The sequence below is a fragment of the Lentinus tigrinus genome (genome assembly GCF_003813185.1).
Source record: "Lentinus tigrinus ALCF2SS1-7 unplaced genomic scaffold L226scaffold_25, whole genome shotgun sequence".
NCBI lineage: Eukaryota > Fungi > Basidiomycota > Agaricomycetes > Polyporales > Polyporaceae > Lentinus > Lentinus tigrinus.
In genome coordinates this window covers 348859-369616 of record NW_027137934.1, presented here as the reverse complement: position 1 = coordinate 369616, position 20758 = coordinate 348859, and the positions used below count along the sequence as shown (strand labels likewise).

Below are 20758 nucleotides of genomic sequence, written 5' to 3'. Positions count from 1 at the left end.
ACCTGCTCTGAATTATCATGTCCGTCCGCACTCATGCTCAAATTCTGACCCAGTTTCACGCCGAGAGAGGGTAGGAATACTCGGGAGAGCGGGCCCGGCACTGCGGGCGTCTGTTGATCAAGCTCTGCGCGGAGGTTGTGCCGCGACGCGAGGAGGACCTTGTCCTCTCCCACAATCTACCCGCCGTCCTCGTTGTTCTCTCGCTTTATCCTCGACGTTCTGCTTACGACGTGGACGTGTATACCAGCCGCGGTCGACTTTGGAATGTCTGTTTATTTCACCGACTCTGGCGATACCTCCCAGGACATGATATCCCTCGCGACCCTGCCGTACGATCTCCTCCTCAACATTGCGCGCCATCTAGAGCTTCCGGATATCAATTCAGTTCAGCTGGTGAGTGTTGACTCAAGGCATGATGTGTGGTTTCGTGTACGCCTGCTTTGGTTCAGGTTCAGTTCATGGTGCGCCTCCTGCACAATCGAAGATTATGACCCTTCTCCCTACCCTCTTTGCTCACGAGGACGTCGCTGGCGGCACAGGCTGTATTGCCATTCTGATCTGCATATGCGCAAGTTGGTTTGACCTTGGGTGGTACGCGAGCCACCTTGCGCGCATTTTGGCAATGGCAGGTCAATCGAGCTCGTCCAATATCCCCTCTTCGCGTGTTCTCGCCCCCGTGCGCCTGTTGAACGCCACGCTGCCCGAGTTGCGTTGTATTCAAAAGTGGATCTCAAAGTCACTGTGGTGTTCCTCGGCGACGTGCAGTGAATACCCGCGGAGTCGCGGTGGCCGCACATCCGGGGTTCAAGCGGACATACCCCCCTTTGGTTGATCATATTATACGATGTTCAAGCACAGACGCTTCCCTTCCATCCTCTTGTTCGACTCTGTATCGCCCGCGAAGTACCCGTAGCTAATATCCATCCACAGTCTTGCAAATCTCTGCATGCTTTCGCCATCACACGCCCCGTGTATCGCAACCTCGCCTCCGTGCTGCTCAAACGATGTCGCGCGCTCCCCCTCCACGGATTCCAACGACTGTCCGACCTGACCGACGAGCAGCTAATAGAGGCCGTACACCAAGCGACTCGATTAGAGCACGCCTGGCTCACGCGCGGCCCGCGACCGTCGACCTCCTCGCCCTACCTCAATACCCCGAACAGCGCCGGCACGCGGTCGTGGTACAAGGTCATAAGCGCGCCCCCGAACGAAGAAGTGGACTGGTTGTCTCCCATCACGTCAAGTTATAGTCTCTGCGCGACGAAGAGCGGGAAGGTGGTGTGCTGGGACGTCCACCGAGATATCTGCCGGGCCGAGTGGGATCCCAAGGAGCGCTGGGAGCTCTGGAAGTGCAGAGTTGAGTTTGATATCCGGACGGTGTTCTTCACCATGGCGAAGATCCTCCAGCGGTCGTGAGTGTGCGATGTGGCGCGTGTGGTGGCGGTATTGACGTGCACGCAGGTTTGACGACAGGGTCATGGAGTTCGTCCTCATGAAACTGGAGTTTCCACCGGAGGATGGCGAGCCGACATTCGCAGAACTGACAACGTTCAAGACCACTGGTGTCGTCATGAACGTCTTTCTGCTCGATCCCTCGTCACGACTTCTCTCGGCGTTCGTGTGGGTCTCGAACACGAACACGATCGGGCTTTACGCACTGCTGGACTGGGACAAACAGGAGTACGTCTTCATCGACACCGGTATCGAATGCGTACGTATCACTTGACTCTAGCTGGCCTTCTCTGACCTCTCCCTGCAGTCAATGTCCTCGAACTGGTCATGTATCCTGTACCAGGAGCAGATCGTGATTCATTCCGAGGAGAGCGACATCGCGCACCAGTACTTCTACCCGATCTCCGTCCTCCAGCGGCATTCACGGCGATCGTCAACAGAGAGCACGTTCGTTCCCAGCATCGATGAGCGACTGGCACCCATCACGACCATGTCCGCGCCTTTCATCTTCCCCCCACAGACACGGTCAAACTCGCCCGAATCGATACTGGACGTGGACGAGCAAGCGATCAACGGTGACGCGAACGACGGTCAAGGCGACACTAATGAGGATGTCGAGGACGACGGGTCGGGCACAGTCTCAGACTCCAACCCGTTCCCATATCCGCCCTGGTACCCAGAGAGCGCGCACTTTGTCCGACAATGGTGGCCGACAGTTGCGTCTGTCCCACGGCTCAGCTGTACGGTCGTGCTACTGGCGGACCATGAGCCGGACACACATCGCACCCGCTATGTCCTCGCGCAACACTACTTCAAGGTTCCCCTGATCGAGCCCGAGGACCTCGCGCAGCTCCCCGCGGACGCCGCGAAAGCTGTCGCCAACGTACACGCACCGATGAACGGCTTCGCTCCTACCATGGAGAACGGTGTTGCATCCAGCCCGACCGCCTCCTCATCGTCGTCGTCTTCCTCCTCCTCGACAACGGTCTCGGAGTTCGATGAATGGAACGTGCCTCCCGAACCCGCCTCGCCCACCCCCAACCGCAGCACGCGCAACATCGAGTCCTCGATGATGCGCCTCTGGTACGTCTCGGAGCCGTTCGAGGTGGTGTGCGTGCTGGACGGGATGGACGACGACCTGGACCCGGACGGCGCGCAGGAGCGGCCGCGGCCGCTCATGGCCGTCGACTTCGGGCACGCCGTGTGGATCGAGTTCACGTACCCGCCGGAGATGGAGCGCGACGAAAAGCGGCTGCGGTTCGTGACGTTCCCCCCGGTGACGACCGACCGGGACGAGATGACGTACGGGGGCGGGCGCACGGCGTCGTCGCTCGAGGGCGTCGTGCACACGCTCGACGTCCCGGACGAGCTCGACCTGGATACGGTGGAGACGATCAACATTGACCAGAGCCAGGGCGCGATCATCATCTCGGTGCGGGACGGGAAGATCTTCATATTGTGTTATGAGTGAGATTGCATGCGTTCATGGATTGTGGATCACGGATGTGGCTATGTATGAACGGATCTGGTGGGTGGGTGGTCGAGGATGTGATATGTTGTGGGTGTAATGCCCATAACAAACGACGCCAGGATGGTTGTTGGATTGGATGGGAAGGCTTCGTGTATCTCTTTTCACGCTTTCGGGTAGAACAGCTAATGTATCGCTCTAGTACGTACCGGCCGTGTATTAACATATCGCTGATCGCCTCAGGCCCACTCGATTCGCGCACAGGAGTTGAAAACTTGGTAGCAACTTTGCAGCATTGATGTTTGGTTCTTGAATCCGTTGTCGAGGAGTCAAGGATCCCTGTGGACCACCTCGTATTGCTGTCATTTTGCTGCACATACATCTCTGTTAGTATATCGGTTAGTACACGCGCCTGTCATTTGGGGACCTTCCTCTCAGTGGCGCGCGAAAGCGGGGTTCGACTCCCCGACAGAGAGTGTTTTTTGGCTACTTCCAGCGGTTTTGGTGAGAACAGGACGAGAGGAAGGTGCAGAAGAGGTCAGGAAGTTCGGGTTACCGAAGATGGCGGTATAAACGCCAGCGGCCTCCATAAACGGTCTTTCCCGCCCCTAACGCTTTGAGTTTCTGGTCAGTCGAGGGTCGGTCGACATGACTGATAAGCGCTTAGCATCCGAAGGACCTCTCGACTCTTCCATCCATGACTGCGGCCACCTAGGGCCTCTGCATCCGGAGTACTCACAGAAAAGAAAGGAGACGGGAAAGAAAGGTAAGTATGCGGTACTTCACGACGTGTCTCTCCAACAGGCCACTGAATATCATGACAATGCACCCGAGCCCGCAAGGGCCTGGACCGCAACTCCGAGTCCTAGTACTTGGTGCGCCCATCTATGCTCACCGACGACGCCATGCTTCCACTCCCCATCAGTATCACACCCGATAATCCACGGTCACCCTCAGCACCTCCTTCGCCGCCTTACCCCCACCATGATCGCGGCTCTGGACGAGTAAGTACAGTAGCTTTCCAGCATGCCGTTGTCCGGCCGACGAGCGTCTGGAAGGCTGCCGATTCTCGAAGATGTCGAATTCCTTCAGGGTCCACCCATCCGCGCTGTCAACGCCATGGGTATTTGCAGCCGTACTGCGCGGAGCGCGTGCCAGTGATAACTTGAGCGTTTTCGAGCCCAGAGTTCTGGCACTTCGAATGTGATAGAAGGCGTGGAATGTGACGACTTTGGAATCGGTCCCGCTGTGGCTTGCGCCGCGAGAAGCCGTCGAAGGAGCAGAGCAGAACTCGAAGGTGTGGATGATTGTGAGTCTTGCCGATGAGTACACCATGTCACCGCACCCGGCAATGCCCCCACCGAGCGTCCTCAGCATCACATTCCACGCTCTTGACAAGTTCCGGCTGCCATACCTGCCATCAAGCTATATCTTTGGAATCTCGCTGGGATATAGGTGTCACTCCTCCAAGTTCAAGAGCTTTGGGCTATATCCTGATTGCACGTACTTGGTCCCATTCCAGACTGAATGTGCTACCTGATGCTGCCAACAGTGAGCACTCTGCCAGGGACAGTGATGATCACCTGAACTTTGTGCAAGTTGACGTGTGCAGGGAAGACAGCCAACTTAGGTAAGCTCCACCAGCACCCAGCACGATGCAGCTTACTTGTGAGAAGCCTGGTTACCAAGGGCCTGTTCGGTAACATTTAACTCAAAAATGTAGTGGTATTTGGTGCCTTTATAAGGGAGTATATCCCTTTCAACCCTTAAAAAAGTACCCTGGAAGGAATATTCTCCCTTATATGGTCACAAAACACTGGTGCATTTTTACAAACATGTTTACCAAACAGGGCCCTAATGCCTGTGGCACTGGACTGTTGGACCAAGATGGCTGATGTCTGCCTGCAGCACTCCTTGAGAATGAAAGAAATGGGCTCAAGACTCCAGTCGGACTAGGAGTGGCATCTGAGGCATCATCAGAAGTTCCAGAAATTGCTGTGCACGCTGCCACAGCGCCCTCAGCGCGCCTCAGCAGAGCCAGCAGCGTAGCATGGCAGCGTCAACAAGCGCCAGAACCATCTTGACCTATCTTCACACCCACTCACTTTCTGCAATCAGTCCGGAGGCCATTTGAAGGTTACATTCCGATTATTAGGCCTCTCACGTATGTTCTTTCAAGGTTTTATGGCGTAGAATGCCTCGTTCAGCTGACAAACAACAGAACAATGCAAATTCCGAGGTCAAAGTGCACATACAATTGCACGTGAACCATCAGTGTTTTTGGCAAACGAGAAGAACCATAGTGAGTCTATATCTTATGGAACATGTATTCAAAATTGCGAGTGGCAGAGTGTGCTAACTGTCATTCTGCAGGCAGATCAAGTTGAGGTTCTCATGGTCAGCGCCCTCAGCGCCTGTCAGCACGACAGCAGTTTCTGAGACTTCTGATGATCTATTGTTCCAGAAGTGCACCTTGTGCCACATCCTTATGTGATACAAAATTTACTTCTCAAAAATGGGTGATTCCCATGCATTGAATTCGTATCTTGCCGAGGTTCTGGTTCTCAAGCCTCATGTCTTATATTGTCCGAATAGAACTGGGGCACCAGATAAATTGCAACACTGGCAGTGGTCAGGCTTCATCTTCTAGAAGTGTCAGGCAGGCAGGAAATTGAATTCGAACATTCCTGATTATTACAGAAAGTGCCAACATGTCTGAATTCTAGACCATTGGTGCTTCCATTTTTTTCAAATCTTCCCATGAGCTTCAGCCTTTATAGTACTGAAATTGCCTCAAAGATATAGTTTGATCGGCCATAATGCACACCATTAGCTGGAACGGCCCCCAAAAAGTACAGTTTGATCGGCCTTTATGTATTTCAACCTCTTGCATTGATTTAAAAAGTTTAAACACCTACAAGGGTCTTAGAGATGTTGTCTGGGCAAGTCTTATCCCTTACGGAACGAAAGACGCCCCAGACCAGGATATAATCTCTTGAAATAGCGATGCTTATGCCTGTCTCCCCCATCCTTGCCTCATCACCTGAGCCTTCCAGTCTAATGGCCAAGGCATTTACATTGCGTCAATCTTTGCCTCATGAAGGCAAGGCTATTCGAAATGGTAGGCATGGCTTCCATTAACAGGCATGCTTGTTTGTGCTGACACAGCCACTTTCTTTCATCCTGTGCACGGCCCCCCCCCTTTGCAGCCTTGTATGAGGGAGCGCGGGTACCTGACCTTGCGGCCAAGACCGCAGCGTACAACCAGATCCAATCTTTGGTCCCCGGAGGATTTCCTTGGTACACGAAGCACAGGCACCAAACCTGGTGCTCAAGGCAAGATGTGCAGCGGGGCATCTCGCGGGGCCGCAGGCACGTTCAATCTCCCGACACCTATGGTAAGCTCTCTACAGACTGGAGTCACTCTGTCTACGAGAGGCTGATGCGGGTGTGGGATAGGCATGATCGAAAACGAAATGCGGGTCATACCCGACCCGCGGCTCTCTGACATCGCGCGCTGGGCGGCGCACATGGAAGTCTCGCGTGCGCGCGTGTTCGAGATCGCCAGCTTCGTGGCAGGTCTCAACTGAGCGTGAATCCACGCGCGGGTTGCTGCGGAGGCGCTCAGGTGATGGTGACGTGGGGACGGGGCATAGTTGACTGATTGAAGCGAAGGTTACTCTGTATATGATTAAGAAAGGCATCAGTCACTTCTTGCTCACGCTGCTGCACGATGCCTCCACACCACTGCCGTGCGCAAGACAAGATGGGGCAAACAGCAAGAACGAACGCCGCTTTTGCACTATGCTACCAGTGTACGTATTAAGGCTAAGATAGCGTGAATGTATATCGAAGAGCGGTGAGGATGTAACGTCGCGCGAACTCACGCGTAGTCTACTTGGGCGATGAGCCCGGTGTGCTCGTGGTCGGGGGAGCGGAGGAGCCCTGCTGGGACGAAGGCGGTGGAGGCTGAGGGCCACCAGCAAGGACGGCCTGCGCGGCACCCCAGAAGGTGCTCGGCATCTCGCGCGCCATCGCTTCCTGCTCTTCCTTGATGAGCCGGTCGAAGTTGTCCTTGTTCTGGCGCATGTACTCCTGCTCCTCGAGGTACTGACGCTGCGCCTCAAGTCGCTTTTGCTCGAGGTAGGTGAGCGGCACCTTGTCCGCGGCGCTTGGCTACGAGTCCGAACGACAGCGTGAGGCGCAGGAAGATTGGAACTTGGAAATCACACACGCACCTCGGAAGATCCGCCGAAGAGCCCGCTGAGCGTCCAGCCACCACGAGAGAGGCCCTTACGGCTGTGTTCCCACTCTTCGATGTGCTGGCGCTTCATCTCCGCCTCCTTCTTCGCGTACTCGATGGGGATGTTCTTGCCCGCGTACGCCTGGAGCACAGGTCGCACGTCCGGTGTCTTGAATATAGCGATTGCTACAAAACTTCGTCAGCGCCATTGGTGGGACGAAGGTGACGGGCGGCGAGCACATACATTCAAGGAAGGGGATCATAGCGACGAGACCGCGATCCTTGGGGTCGCCAGTCCACTTCGGCAGAATGACTGCGTTCTCGGGGTTCGGCGTGACGTGCTCTGGGTGCGTGTCAAGTAGGATAACCTTTGAAAGATCCCGGTTAAGGTACTTCAGGTCCTTGACGGGCTGACCACCCTTCTCGGACCGACAGGCATCCCGGAAAAGCCTGTGGATGATGTAGAACTGGTAGGGATCAAGCTTGTCTATGATAGGCATCGCGGTCTATGGATATATGCAGACGTCAATATTCCTCGACCACTGGGCATATGGGAATCACGTACGTAGTGATACTGCGTCGTAAAGATCACAACCTCGTAGAACTGCGATAGATAAGCCAAGAAGTAGTCGACGCCCGGACGTTTCGCCGTTCTCCAGCCGTGTTGCCGCTAGGAGCAGAGTGAGTCACGCGTGGCAAGGGGCTTTCGCGATGATATAGCACGTACGTCCCAAGTCGACGTGACAAGCAAGTCGTCCACAGAGACGAGAAGGGTGTAGGGGCGGTACATCGGGCCCTGCATAGGTGGGGGTAGAAGTTCGGGCCACAAGGGTTCAGTGAATGTCTGCGCGCGCCGATGCTGTTAATAACTCTCGCAATTCCACCAAGCGGAGCGACACATACATCGAAGAGACCCGTAAAGCGAGATCTTGTCCTCTCCCAACGCGATTGCGTAGCCTCCTCCGGAGACTGTCAGACACATCAGCGCGAGTCTGCACGCAGGACATCTTGACACGTACCAGCCTCTTCGCTCTCAACTCATCCTCATCCCATGGCCTTCCCATAAACCACGTCACCGCACCAGCGCCCGCAAGCATGAACGCAAACGAAACGCGACCTAAGAAGCGTCGCCTCCGCTCGATACTTGATAGCGAATCCTTCGACGACTTCGCCCCGGTGCGCTCACGCTTCGCATCCTCCTCCTCCCCAGGCGAGAAGTCCAGACTGGGAACAGCCGACGAGCCAGGAATCGGTTTGGGTGCCTCCGCAGGATCCGTCGCGTTCACAGACTCGGCGGCCGGAGGCGGAGCAGGTGCAGGGGTCGGCTTCGCTGGTCCGCTGGCGGGCTTCCTCGGAGGCTTCGTCGCGAGGCATCGCACGGACTGGCGTGCAACGCCCCGGGTCGCTGAGGCCCTGATCGCAGCTTGGAGCATTTTTCAGACAGCTCAAGGCTGAAGCAATCAGTCGGGAAAGGGGAGAGATGGAGATGACCGGAGGTAGGAACCTGGGTACAGATTGAAGCGCCAACGGTGATGTTTTCAGCTTACTTACTTGTTACTTACACCTTACTTACTGCCTTAATTCCTTACTTACTGCCTTCATTCCTTACTTACTGCCTTCCTTACTCACTGCCTTCATTTCTTACTTTCATTTCCTTGCTCGCTTACTTCGCTTTCGCTGTTGTGTTCGTCTCTCCTTGACGTCGATGTCGCCGTCGATCTGCGACCAGGGACTAAGCTACGGGTCCCGATCTCATGCGCAAGCAATATCTCTGGAACCTGAAGCTTGAAGTCAAACCAGCATATTACCACTCAAATTCAGACGGAGCACGACTTTCTGGGTAGATTGATACTATTTACACTGCCTGAGACCTCCCTCCTACCAGATAGTATCAGCGAGCACTGCAGCGACGTCTTTGCCCCAGATGTCGTGCGCAGCACCTACAGGAGGCAGAGACATGTGGTTAGCAATCTATGCAGGTCAAAGTTACACTTGGACGTACTCGACGGATGGTAGTTGTTCCTGCGATTGAGCAGGAGATAATGGTCAGTATTCATCGGCTTCAAAGCATCTAGCCATATTGATTACGTACCCCCAGAAGTCGTTCGCACCGCCGTACGAAGTCGCGTCAACGAACCCATATGAAGTCGGATTGTTCAAGACAGTCGTGAAGGCTGCGTTTGAGTCCCAGATCCAAGTCGTCACCTGTACCCGCTCCCGGATTAGCGCAATCTGACCGTATAGGATGAGGACCCTCTCACCCCGGAGTTCGCGGCCTTGAACGAGGCCACCCTAGACGCAAGCTTCGAGTTGAACCCTGCGATGACTGTCTTCTCCAGAGCCTGCGCGTCCGCACTCTGGGCGAGCATCTACGGGTTACGCGCATCAAGTGTGAGTGTGAGGCGTCAAAAATCCAAGCATGAAGTACTGACGAGCGGAGACCGGTCGATAGGCGGCACGTTCACGAAGAAGAAGTTCCTCGCGCCGACGTTACTGCAAGTCAGTCAGTCCTTGAGCGATTCGCATCATTGACGCATTTGCGCACTACTGCAGGATTTTCAGACGTCAGACTTCATCGGAACTCGGGTAGTCATATGCGAGACTCACGAGTTCCTGGACCTGGCCGAAGTACGAGTCCAGCAGCACGTCCGAGAACCTGTCGGATATCTGGTCAGCCCGTTCATTCTTTGCCTCCGCCCTATTCTCCATTAGACTCACGCATCGCGGTCCCCGCTCTGATAGTAGCTGTTACCGATGTCGTTGATCCCAATCCACACCGAGAAGAGCGCGTTGCTGCTCGTCCACGGGGCCAACGCGGGCTTGCTCGCCGCCTGGCCCATGAACTCGTTGACCTGGTCGATCAGCGAGAGCACTGTCGGCTCGTACGGCTGGACGAGCGACGCGTTGATCGTCGCGCCGCCGTACGCGTAGTTGTAAGTCAAGATGAGCGATTTGTTGTATACCGTGGTGTCGACATCGACCCAGTTCGTGCCCCCGACAGCGGTGTAGCCCTAACAAGGGTTTTAGCATGCATATGATAACGCAAAAGAGGGAGCGCACGGGGTAGGGTGGGTTTCCGAGCGGGTTCCCCGGGGCGGGGACAGTGCCGCTCGTCGTGAACCCGGTTTGGGTGTACGAGTCTCCACTGTACATTTCCGTGAGTATCATCCAAAGACAGTATTGAAGCGTGAACTGACAAGCTGAACCAGAAGTTAGCCTTGTCAACGCCGCTCGGAACACTCGTCGGTGCCGTGGTAGTACTCGTCGTTGTGGTGGCAGGTGCGCTCGAAGCACCTGGGATGCATTGACTATAGTCTTCATACTCAAGGTGAGCGACTGCAACATATCCTCACTCAACCACAATGCTCACAGTCATTGAGCTTTGTGCAGGTTGCACTGCGTTAGGTGGTCAGCACGCGCGTTGCTCGGAACTCGAGATTACGAACCCGGATACACAAGTCGTCGCCCCAGTCCAACCAATCCCACCACCTACAGCTCAGGTTTAGCTCGGAGGGCACTGCTACTGTCATGGAACAAATGGGCACGTACACTGGCCCCACGCTGTCTGCTGGGCGTCGACCAGACGCACGAACACGACCGACACGAACGCCGCGAGTGCAAGTTTTGAAAACATAGTCGAAGCTCGAGTTGCGAGCGACACTGGAAACGCAGCCTAGAGCCCTGAAGCCGAAGCCCTTCAGGAACTCCTCCGTCTCCCTCCTCCGCAAGTATATACATGCCCAGGAAGATGCTCGGATGAAAGTACATTCCGCCCTGCCTCTGCACGGCGCATCCTCGGAACAGGCCGCGCGAACACAACTCTAACTTGCGCGTTCGCGAACCCCTCACCTCCATCTTGACCGCGGCCCCGGAGACCTCGTGAGCTGGGCAGGCAACCGAGAACAGCAGCCAGACACATGATGTGGACAGTGTTCATGCTGCCTCCGGCGTTCTACCGCCTCTTCAGTGTACTTTGAGGATCTGACGGTCCGCTGCACGTCGCCGGTCCGTGCGTGTCGACGGGAGCTGCTATGAATTTCCCTGTCATGACTTCCAACGGAGCTCATGAGGGAGCTCGAACAGTCATGGGTGCGCTTGCCAAGCAGGGGAAGCATATGTACTTGCCCGTCCTTTAGCACCCCAGTCTACCCTGTCGTTACGCAAACAGGTACCATCCTGTCCTGTCGAAGTCATAGATTCGTGCTAGAGGGTTGCGTGAGCAACACAGGCGGTTACAGGCCGAGACGTGCATCATAGACGTTTTGAGCAAGACAACGATCCGTCAAACTCGAAGCTTGTCGGTCAATAGCAACGACGACCGAGGGTTGGCTCATATAAGTCAGGTACTAGACTGGTCATATATGAGCAAGGTACAACCTTTGGGATACAACAGAGCACGTAGAGCATATGCGCGGGTCCACCGCGCGAGCGTATGTAACAACTAGGCTACACGGAGAATGGAGGAGCGTCTGGCGCCAGGATGGATATGATGCGATACATCTAAAGCAGAGAGGAGGAACTTGGGATTATACAATATGAGTTAGGGCATAAAGATGATCGTGGGTGTGGTTTGGATAGTCAAGGTAGAGCAGACATGCAAGCGCGAGTGCGGAAGGAGGGAATAGAGCTTCAGCGACGACTGCTATGCAGCTTCAGTGCCAGTGGCGTCTCCTCTTGTGCGCGCCGAAGACCTGACGCGGGCCCGGAGCTCGCTTCCCGTTCGCACTGGTGTCGAAGGAGACGGTCATGGCCTGTGCGTTGAGGTACCCCTCAACAACACTCCTCGTGATGGCGCTTTGAGTGTAGTCCCACTCAGTGTACCGCTGGATGGCGATGCTGTCCGTGTCGACGTCGAAGATCACGCCGTACGTGACCTTGCCGCTGGTCGGGCGTGCAAAGAAGCTCGCGCCAGAGCCCGTCGCGCCCTTGGGCGAGTAGATCTCCGAGATGGCTTGGTTAATGTCTGAGCCGGCGATGGTCTCGAGGATGTCGAGCTCGCCACAGCCCTTCGCGCCGGTGCCGCGGCAGTTGCAGCCGTACTGCGCCGCGCGGACGATCTGTGCGTTGAGGGCCCAGATTGCGGGCACCTTGGACGCGTCGGAGGAGGAGGGCATGTCGAAGGTGAGCACGAAGAACTTGCTGCCTGACCAGCCGTGGTTGGCGGTGCCACGCGAGAAGCCGTCGCAGGCGGAATCCTTGCAAGTCTGTGCGGTCATGATGTTCTGAAGAGGACTGAAGGTGTTAACAGGATGTCAGCGTCTTGGGAGGTGGCCTCACGCACGATTTCTTGACCCTCGGGGAGGTTACCACTTGCGACTTCTGCGTTGGGAGATGCGGCGGCGGCATTCCAGTCGCCATTGGCGTACGACTGGCTGGCTCCCGCACAGACTGTACATAATATATTAGTACACGCTCTCACTGTCACGCGGAGTTATCACAGTTTGGGAATAAGCCATTACATCGAAAGACAAACGGGACCCGGGGACGTCCGTGCCAGTCCCATCTAGATGTGAAACGCGAGATGGGTGGTCATCCAAGATAGAGTCAGTGTGCCACAGATGGTCGAGTAGTTCACATTTGGACTAGGATTCCGATGTAGTTCGATGTAACAGCTCGTCCAGTCGTATGGTACTGCTGGTATCAGAAGGGAAATACGTACTGGACCATTCGCCACTGACGTCGCCACCGTCGTTGTTCATGAAGACGAGGTTGGTCGGCTTCTCATTGGCAGCCCACGAGCTGACTTGCTTCCAGCTTGCGCTGCTAGAGTTCGTGGGCTGGTAAACAGCGATGTTGTAGACAGTCATCGGACCGCGGAACGCAATGGTCATCTCATCGTCAAAGGGCGCGAGGTTGCCTATGGAAGCATGCGTCAGTACACGAGCTCGTGTGCATCGCACTCCGGTGAGATGGAACCTACCACTGATCTCTTTGGTCTCGGTGACGCAGAAAGGGCTCACGTCGCACGTGGGGAACGTGCCCGGGAGGATGTTCGTGACCTGATCGTACGAGCCCGTGCTGCCGACCTTGGTGTACTTGAGCGCGCTGAGCGAGCCGGAGGTAGACGTCGCCGCCAGGTTGTTTGGCTTTAGCTGCGCGCTGGCGATGGGGGCGGCCAGTAGGGGGGCGGTAGCGATGAATGAAGCAGAGAGGCGCATGTTGAATGAAGTCGAACGATGACGTTGGTGGTGTAACGAGTGTTGAACTAGCGAATGTCGAACTCAGAGAGAGCGTGTCGAATGAGTGTGGGCGTCCGAGACTGGAGACCGGGGTGGGGAGGAGAGGTCTTGTAGGGACTGGAGGCAAGGAAGGGGAGGTGGTGGTCGGGGAACAAGAAACCGAACCCTTGCAATCTTCCGCCGGCGGGGCGTTCTGGCTGCTGAGCGCGCGAGACCAAAGATAGCGGAAAACTGCGGTGCATGGATGCTCCACGTTTTCCACGGCCATCGCGTGCTAATGTTCTTACCATATCAGGAAGACGAAGCTGGACGCGCGCGAAGAATGATGGTGAGCTGCAGGATGGAGCAAGGCACGGAAACAGAGGCTGAGGTGGGAAGGTCGGAATGTAAGAATGGATGTGTGGCACCCTCGAGTGCATTTCATCGCCCAAAAATAGTAATCAATGCTGACTCCATGCGGCACGGTCGTAACTGGCGGTCACCTGCAGAGCAATGTCAATGAGACGAATGACAGTCGGCATTCGTAGGAGTGAACTAACTCACAGCCTTGAGCCTAGGGGAATGTACTGTTGCAGGACGGGTGAGACTTGTCCACCTGTCGAATCCTGCCGGAATGCCCCGTGTTTGCCATGCAGACTACTGGAGTTAAGTTATGCTAGGAACGCAGGTACGGTGCCTAGTATTCCTGGTAGATCCAGTGTACTACCTGCCGACCGACAGGTCATGTCAGCTTAGGAAAACTTACGCTCAGTCATGTCGTCAAGCACTTTCAGCCTGCCCTCCTTGGGCCGGGTTGAGCCTTTAGACGGCTCAGCTTTTAGCTTGCTATGCCCTCGAGGCTCTCGGTCTCGGGCATCGTGACGCTGGTGGGAGGACTCGTTGTTTTGACGGCACTCGCCCTAAAGCTGAGTCGTCCTTGTGGACGTCATGCCAGAAGACGTCCCGATGTCTACAGAACGACATCCGTGCACATTTGAAGGCGGACATATGCGACTCGGAGGGCTGATCATCACCATCGGCATACGAGAGCTGCACGGCTGGAACCCTTGTGAGACATTACGAGAGGCGATGGAACTGACGTGGACGTACATTAGATCCACGTTGACCTTGAATTATTGGCCCGTCACCGCCTTCTCATATCAGTAATCCTTTTGCGGGACATAGAGTAGACGTGACCGTAATACATGCGATGTCATGATGCCCAACGGATGCGAGTGGCGGAGAGACAATCGCGATGGTCGGGATGAGAGATCACTTCATACCGCAAAGCTGCTAGGAGGCATACTACAAATCGTAGTATCTTATGAACCTGCCGTGTCCGAGTCAGTGTCAGCTCTGTAGTTCCTCATGTGATACGGACGCCGTACTCAGCGTGGTCTTCGAGTATTCATACCGTGACGAGGTCAACGGTTCTAGAGGTCAGCACTAACAGCAGCATGTGAGGCGTTCTAAGATATGCTACGGAGTTTAGTGAGCTGTGTACTCTGGTACTGAAGTGAATCCTGTCAGAAATCGCGCTGCATATGTGTCGTAGTAAGGGGAGACCAAGAAACTACGCGGCACAGACGCGCGTTGAGTGTGACACAAAACACGTTACGTAACGCGTGACTTTGCGTGACTCTGGCGTTTCACTAGCCTCAGCCGCAACCACGGCTTTCGAACAAGTCTCCTCTTCAAGCTCTTGTGCTCTTCCTCGTTCTATCTCAATTATCTATCTCGTTTCTCGCGTCTTCTCCTGCTGGTTGTCTTTCCTATACTTCGATCACAGACCCCTCCTCCTGTAGTCCTCAAGGTCCTCCTGCGTGCGATACGTTGTCCCTATCGACAACCTGCGTACCATATGGAACAGCACTCTACGCAATACATCTGGCTCTGCTCATGGAACTGGTGCCCAGAAAAATTCCACCAAAAGGCTGATCTCCTGACGCATGTGCACGGTGCGCACTTCAACAACATCCTCAAGGTGAAGAAGCGAGATTGGGATGCATATGTGCGCTCGACGGAGGGACGAAACGAGGCTAGGGGTATGTCCTTGCCTTTCCGCGCTGCAGAGATACCAATGATTCCATCCAGAAAACCTCCTGGACGTGGACTTGGCATATCCGAGCACTTCTTCCACCGAATCTGCCGATCACGACGACGATAGTGCAAGTTCAGCCTCCAGACAACGATCACCACCACCAGCCACGCCGCCTCCACGCTATCCACCTCTTCCCCGTAATGTGCGCACCTCGCGTTCGCAAAGCAATGCTTCATCTCACACACCTCCGCTTACCAACCCGTCGCCCATGCTGCCGCCTGCATCTCCTGCATCTGTACAACGAGGACCGTCGCCTGCAAAGAGACGCAGAACGTCCTTTGCATCGTGCAATGCTCAATCTTCGCCAATGTCCACGCCGTCTGTGTCTTCCGTCCCGGCGTCGCCTGCGCTGTCGAGTATGATCGCGGACGCGATTAATCGTGCCGGTCAGCTTAATCAACGGTCACCCCATAACCCTCACAGTGCAGCGGGACGGTTCGCGGCCGCAGGCATGCAGGGGCCGCCCCACGTCCTGCCTCGGCGCACGAGCATGGGTGCCTCCCCTTCACCCTTGTCCCAGGGCTCACGCCCAATGCAGACAATACCACACCCGCCGTCGCCTACCCGCCCCCGAGCTAACTCGAAGTTATCGAACAGTTCGGTGTCAGCGTCAGTTGGGTCTGCCGAAGCAGTCGAGGATGCACTCACGCAGAACATAAGCCCTAAATCCCTGTCGCCGTCACGTCCAGGCTCCGGGGTCGCCAACGCCAACAGGGGTCATCCAGCATCACAGGCTTCTACACAGACGCCCATTTCGTCGCCGCAAAAGTCGTCCCAGTCGTCCGACATGCAGCATCTGTCGCATTGTGGCTCGCACGCGGTCGAGTCGAATCTTGTCTTCCCCGACTCTTACCAAACCTACGATGAGGCCCATGCAGAATCGAAGACTTTGCCTACCCAACCATCTGCGTCTCCGCCGCTTCCGCTTACCCGGCGTGCACGCTCCCGGGCCTCCGCCGACACCCAGCCGTCTCAGCCTCCCGTCCCAGCTCCTACTCGCACCCTGCGGAGCCGTTCGAAGACTCCCGCCCCTGCACCACCACCACCACCGCCGCCGAAAATCTCGCTTCCGCGTCGCACCAACCGCACCCGCGGCGGGTCTTCCGCGTCCAACACGAACTCAAACACAAGCTCACAGCCGCGCGCTGGCTCAAAGCCGCCATCGACGCGCCGCGCGGGCTCGAAGCAGCCCCCTCCACTACCGCAGAGCGGCACAGCGCACGCACCGGGTCAGTCTGCTTACATCCCTGTTCGTGCTGCGCACGGAATCGAGAATCGAGATGCTCATGTGTCGACGACAGGTCTCCCGGCTCTTGAGGAGGAGAAGCCGGATGAGGGGCATCATGCAGCTGCAGATGCGAGCGATGCTACGGTTTTGCAACACCAGCACCAGCACCAGCCGGCGTTTCGGTCAGGCAAGCTGCAGCTTCCACGACGGACGCGCACCGCGCCGAACGCTCAGTCGCAGTCTCAGACGCAGTCGCAGATGGCGCGGTCCCAGTCGGACGTTCACGTGTCTGTCAAGACCGAGCCGGAGGACGCGGATACGATGAACGTTGACCTGGCATCACAGACTGCACCGAGCCAGAGCCAGGACTCGGGCGGGTATCGTGAGGGATACGGTTTCGACCTCCGTGGGATCCAGCTCATGACGCAGAAGCCGTATCCCAGCCAGAGCCAGGACTGGAGCTAGAGACGGGAGTTGTAGTTCTCACTTATTGTCGACGCATAACGACGATCTTGGATGCCTCTTGCATTTACCACTGCATATCTCACCTGTGTATCATAGTTTGTAGCTATAGGACAGTTTGCAATCGCAAGACAATAATAGGATGCTTGATTGGTTTGTCTGATACATACGTGCAAGGATGCGGATATGGACGGGTAGCGCGACAGAGACAAGGAAGTACAGCTTGGTGTGTGGCTTGGTATGTAGAGCGTACAGAACAAAACGACGACAACAACAGAGCGAGGATAGCTATGGGTGGATAACGATCAGACAGAGCGAGGGAATGCGAAGGCGGAATGTACATGGAATACACAGCAAGACAAAACGGGCGACATAGCGACTCACATGCGTAGCTATCATACAACAGACATTGCGAGAGGAGGGATAAGCTCAAACAAAACAAAACACACTTCTGGATTCCAAGTCCCAGAACGGAACGATACGAGATATTCATCTGCAGATAGACTGGCAACTGGAAACGTACATGGACGATAGCGGCGACCTCGTCTTCACCAAGGCCCCGCAGAGACGTTGCCCCACGTCTGCGCAGTGCTTGCTTTCGACACCGCGCTCCCCGCGACCGAAGGCGCACGAGTGCTCGCGTGGGCAGCAGACCGGACGGCGTTGGTGTTGCCCCACGGGCCATCGCGATCGGACTTGGTGCCCCACCCGCTCGCCTCCGAGCGGCCGGCGACAGACTGCACATCCTCGTCGTCGTCGTCGCTGCGTGCGCTGACGCTCCAGCTGTCGTTGTTGCGCTGGACAGAGGACGTCGAGATCGAGGGTGCTTTGCCCCATGCGCCAAATGCGCGCGGAGGGGCTGGAGCTGGGGCGGAGGCTGGAGTGCGGTTGGTGGCGACGTTCGCCGCCGAAGCCCTGCTCAAGGCAGTACCGCGAGACTTGGCGTTGGCACCCCACACGCCGGAGGGAGCGGAACTACGTCCGCTGCTCGAGACGGAGCGGGCGTCGTCGCTAGCGTTGCTCGGTGGCGCCGGACTGGCACCCGCAGGGGAAGAAATTCGAGATACTGAGGACGGAGAGGGAGCTGGTGGAGGGGCGGCGCCACGTCTCAGGTGCGGGGGAAGCTGTCGAGGGGGACCTGCGTCGGGCGCAGGTGCTCCTGCGCGAAGGTGCGGCGGAGGAGCGCGAGCCGGTGTGTTCGCGCCGCTGCGGGAAGGCGGGCTGGAGGCATCCTCGCCGCCCGGGCTCTTCCTGGTCCTCGTCTCGCGGGCATGTTCGCGGGCCTCGCGTTGCTGCATGCGCTCTGCCTTGCGCCTCTCCTTCTCCTCTTCATGCAACTGCGCCGCATATATCTTGCATATGCCTTTCTTACAGACGCGGTTGTGCGCGCGGCAGAGTCCGGGCTGCTTCTTCGCAGCCTTGATGAGGTCCAGGTCGTTGTCTTCAGGGTCGTCCTCGTCCTCGTCGTCCTCCTTGTCCACGTAGCCGCCCCAGAGCGACTCCTTGATTGAGGTGGCCGGTGCGATGGTGATGTTGCCTAATGTGTCGCCAATAGTCGAGGTGGGGCCGTACACGCTGTAGAAGTCGCCGTCGGAATCATCCTCCCCATCCAAATACAACGCATCGAGAGCGCCTTCTACGTCAACGCCTGCTACAGCGACTTCGCAGCCGTAGACGCCGTCGGTCGGCGAGAGCGGGTTGTTGTCGGTGCCACTACTAGAGGACGAAGACTTTGGAGGCAGCGGGGAAATTGAACGGATCGAGGGAGTGTTGGCGCCGGTACCGCTGCTTGAGCTACCTCGGGAAGACACTGTCGAGTTCGCACGCAACAAGTCTGGAGGGAGACCTGATGGACCTGTGACGACGTTTGCCCCTGAAGCGCATACAATCAGCGTGCACTACGGGGAAGTACCAGTGACACTCACAGGCGCGACGGGGAGCAGGCTGTACTGCCTGCGTTGGGGGACCCAAGGCTGATTGGCCGGCAGTATGGAGGGACTCAAGCGGAGCCCCTCTCCTCCATGTCTTGACTGGAGGGGGTCTAGCTCCCTGTTGACGTTTCCATTCCGACCATTCGAGCGTTCCAACTGAGTAAAGTGAGTGCGACGGGTGGAGGCGGAAGGGGGGACTACATACCGACAGGTGCAGGCTCGGGCGGCGGCGGTGGCGGGAAATTTCCTCCAGGAAGTGGTCGGCACAAGTCGTTCTGTATGACATTGCCGACCTTCGGTAGGTCGCACCATTGCGTGGGCGGATATGGCGAGACGAACTTGGAAGGACTGAAGCGAGGTGTCAGCGACGAGCGACAAGCATGCATACAGCAGGACAAGCGCACTGTTTCGACCTAAAGTAACTCTCTTTAACGTCAATCCGCTTCCAACCTGCTCAGGCTCTTCAGCGGAATATTCGGAACGACGAGAAGGGGCTTACCGTTCTTCTGGACGAGTCGGTCCGAGTTGTAGGTGCAATAGAAGACTTTGGAGACATGTTTCGCGTCGTCACCCTGCGGCGCCGCGAGAAACTGAGACCACTGGTGTGCCCCGAGGATTTGCTGGAAATCGGGAAGCGACTCCTCGATCTCCATGATGATGCTACCTGGAGACTAACGAGAAATACCGGCAGATGTGAACACATACCCATGCTCGCCGGTTCCTTCAACCTACTGTTGGCTTGTGGTAGAACGCGCGCAGGTACTCCGAACCGATGCACGCCGCCACCCATTGCGCGAAGAGTTTGCGGTGCGATTCGAACTCCATGTTCGGTCTCGAAGGGTACGGGTAGACGACGGTCAGATACTTCGCCCCATCGTCGATTGGCGGCGTAGCCGGACGTCTAGGCATCGCTTCACACGTCTTCGAGCGTTATGTATCGCAAGAGAAAGCACTTGGGGTTCCAAGGGGAGATGTGGGATGCTCGAGGAATAGGTCGAGTACGAAGGTGAGGTTATATTGCGAACTTATATAGCACGGTTTATCAGCTTCTATCTGTGCTTCTATCAGTACTTACTCGTATACGGTACTTACTACTTACCGGAAAGTTAGTATTACCGCAGCTACTTTACTCGCTGCTTGCCTTATGCCTTGCTGCACGACCGCAGCGTCGCCGTGCCGCAAGTCGCTCTTCTTCCTCGTCTTATCTTGGATTGAAGCCAAGCAAACACTCATCGTCTTTGATCCTAAACATATCATGAGATGAGTACTGGACGAAGAAATCATCCTCTTGATGAATCACCATGAACACAACCTCGAGCGTCCTGGATGAGGAAGCAGCACTTTGGCTGTTGCCCGAGGAACCAAGCAACCAACTGTGGGGTTTCGTGAAGAATCACCACACATGTATCAAGCAGGGAGTGGCCAGAGTGGCGTCTGTAAAGGTCCGCATGGCTTGACGATCAGCCTGCTAAGACCGTGACGGACATGTATGTTCATACTTTTATCAAGCCGCGCAAACACCCCATCACTCCGTGCAAGCCCGATCTTGTGGGCTGCTTTGCGAGTGGTCGACCTTGTCTTTGCATGTCGTAGTCTTTGCCGCACGCTTTATCCTCTCGCTTTGACCCGAGCCACGCCACCCGGCTTGGACGCAATGAGAGTCAAAGCCATGTCCCACTATATAGGTCCGTCCACACCTCGATTCTCCACTCTCT

The 20758-nt window shown here is 56.2% G+C and overlaps 8 protein-coding genes and 1 non-coding gene across 9 annotated transcripts; 5 read left to right on the top strand and 4 right to left on the bottom strand.

The window, feature by feature from the left end:
* Positions 1–16: 16 nt before the first annotated feature.
* L226DRAFT_512341 (uncharacterized protein) lies at positions 17–3247 on the top strand. The gene is made up of 4 exons (XM_067678337.1): positions 17–393; positions 931–1412; positions 1462–1711; positions 1760–3247. Exons 1-4 carry the CDS (start codon positions 265–267, stop codon positions 2921–2923), a joined length of 2025 nt encoding a protein of 674 aa, XP_067532701.1. The 5' UTR covers positions 17–264; the 3' UTR covers positions 2924–3247.
* A 54-nt stretch (positions 3248–3301) lies between these two features.
* On the top strand, positions 3302–3396 carry L226DRAFT_t194. Its single transcript has one exon. It is a non-coding gene; the product is annotated as a tRNA-Asp (tRNA).
* Positions 3397–5960: 2564 nt separating this feature from the next.
* On the top strand, positions 5961–6619 carry L226DRAFT_537561 (uncharacterized protein). The gene is made up of 3 exons (XM_067681341.1): positions 5961–6041; positions 6130–6318; positions 6380–6619. Exons 1-3 carry the CDS (start codon positions 5981–5983, stop codon positions 6508–6510), a joined length of 381 nt encoding a protein of 126 aa, XP_067532700.1. The 5' UTR covers positions 5961–5980; the 3' UTR covers positions 6511–6619.
* A 195-nt stretch (positions 6620–6814) lies between these two features.
* Positions 6815–8596, bottom strand: L226DRAFT_467576 (NIF-domain-containing protein; the record flags this gene model as incomplete). Its single annotated transcript, XM_067676075.1, has 7 exons — positions 6815–7096; positions 7153–7349; positions 7408–7669; positions 7729–7833; positions 7891–8007; positions 8067–8132; positions 8183–8596. The coding sequence occupies 7 exons, from the start codon at positions 8594–8596 to the stop codon at positions 6815–6817; spliced, it is 1443 nt and encodes a 480-aa protein (XP_067532699.1).
* A 437-nt stretch (positions 8597–9033) lies between these two features.
* L226DRAFT_615111 (uncharacterized protein) lies at positions 9034–10797 on the bottom strand (the record flags this gene model as incomplete). Its single annotated transcript, XM_067686730.1, has 13 exons — positions 9034–9103; positions 9166–9185; positions 9256–9368; positions 9425–9532; positions 9596–9656; positions 9697–9707; positions 9771–9819; positions 9882–10174; positions 10224–10308; positions 10361–10478; positions 10534–10559; positions 10610–10652; positions 10713–10797. 13 exons carry the CDS (start codon positions 10795–10797, stop codon positions 9042–9044), a joined length of 1074 nt encoding a protein of 357 aa, XP_067532698.1. The 3' UTR covers positions 9034–9041.
* Positions 10798–11338: 541 nt separating this feature from the next.
* L226DRAFT_490738 (uncharacterized protein) lies at positions 11339–13644 on the bottom strand. Its single transcript, XM_067677326.1, has 4 exons — positions 13084–13644; positions 12823–13020; positions 12445–12551; positions 11339–12385 (listed from the first exon to the last, which is right to left on the bottom strand). The coding sequence occupies exons 1-4, from the start codon at positions 13319–13321 to the stop codon at positions 11816–11818; spliced, it is 1113 nt and encodes a 370-aa protein (XP_067532697.1). The 5' UTR covers positions 13322–13644; the 3' UTR covers positions 11339–11815.
* A 1374-nt stretch (positions 13645–15018) lies between these two features.
* Positions 15019–17258, top strand: L226DRAFT_615109 (uncharacterized protein). The gene is made up of 3 exons (XM_067686729.1): positions 15019–15366; positions 15416–16651; positions 16724–17258. Exons 1-3 carry the CDS (start codon positions 15183–15185, stop codon positions 17113–17115), a joined length of 1812 nt encoding a protein of 603 aa, XP_067532696.1. The 5' UTR covers positions 15019–15182; the 3' UTR covers positions 17116–17258.
* L226DRAFT_162654 (uncharacterized protein) lies at positions 17233–17574 on the top strand. The gene has a single exon (XM_067672558.1). It carries the CDS (start codon positions 17291–17293, stop codon positions 17486–17488), a length of 198 nt encoding a protein of 65 aa, XP_067532695.1. The 5' UTR covers positions 17233–17290; the 3' UTR covers positions 17489–17574.
* Positions 17253–20039, bottom strand: L226DRAFT_512329 (uncharacterized protein). The gene is made up of 6 exons (XM_067678336.1): positions 19776–20039; positions 19543–19714; positions 19448–19493; positions 19249–19391; positions 19038–19199; positions 17253–18985 (listed from the first exon to the last, which is right to left on the bottom strand). The coding sequence occupies exons 1-6, from the start codon at positions 19950–19952 to the stop codon at positions 17661–17663; spliced, it is 2025 nt and encodes a 674-aa protein (XP_067532694.1). The 5' UTR covers positions 19953–20039; the 3' UTR covers positions 17253–17660.
* Positions 20040–20758: the final 719 nt, after the last annotated feature.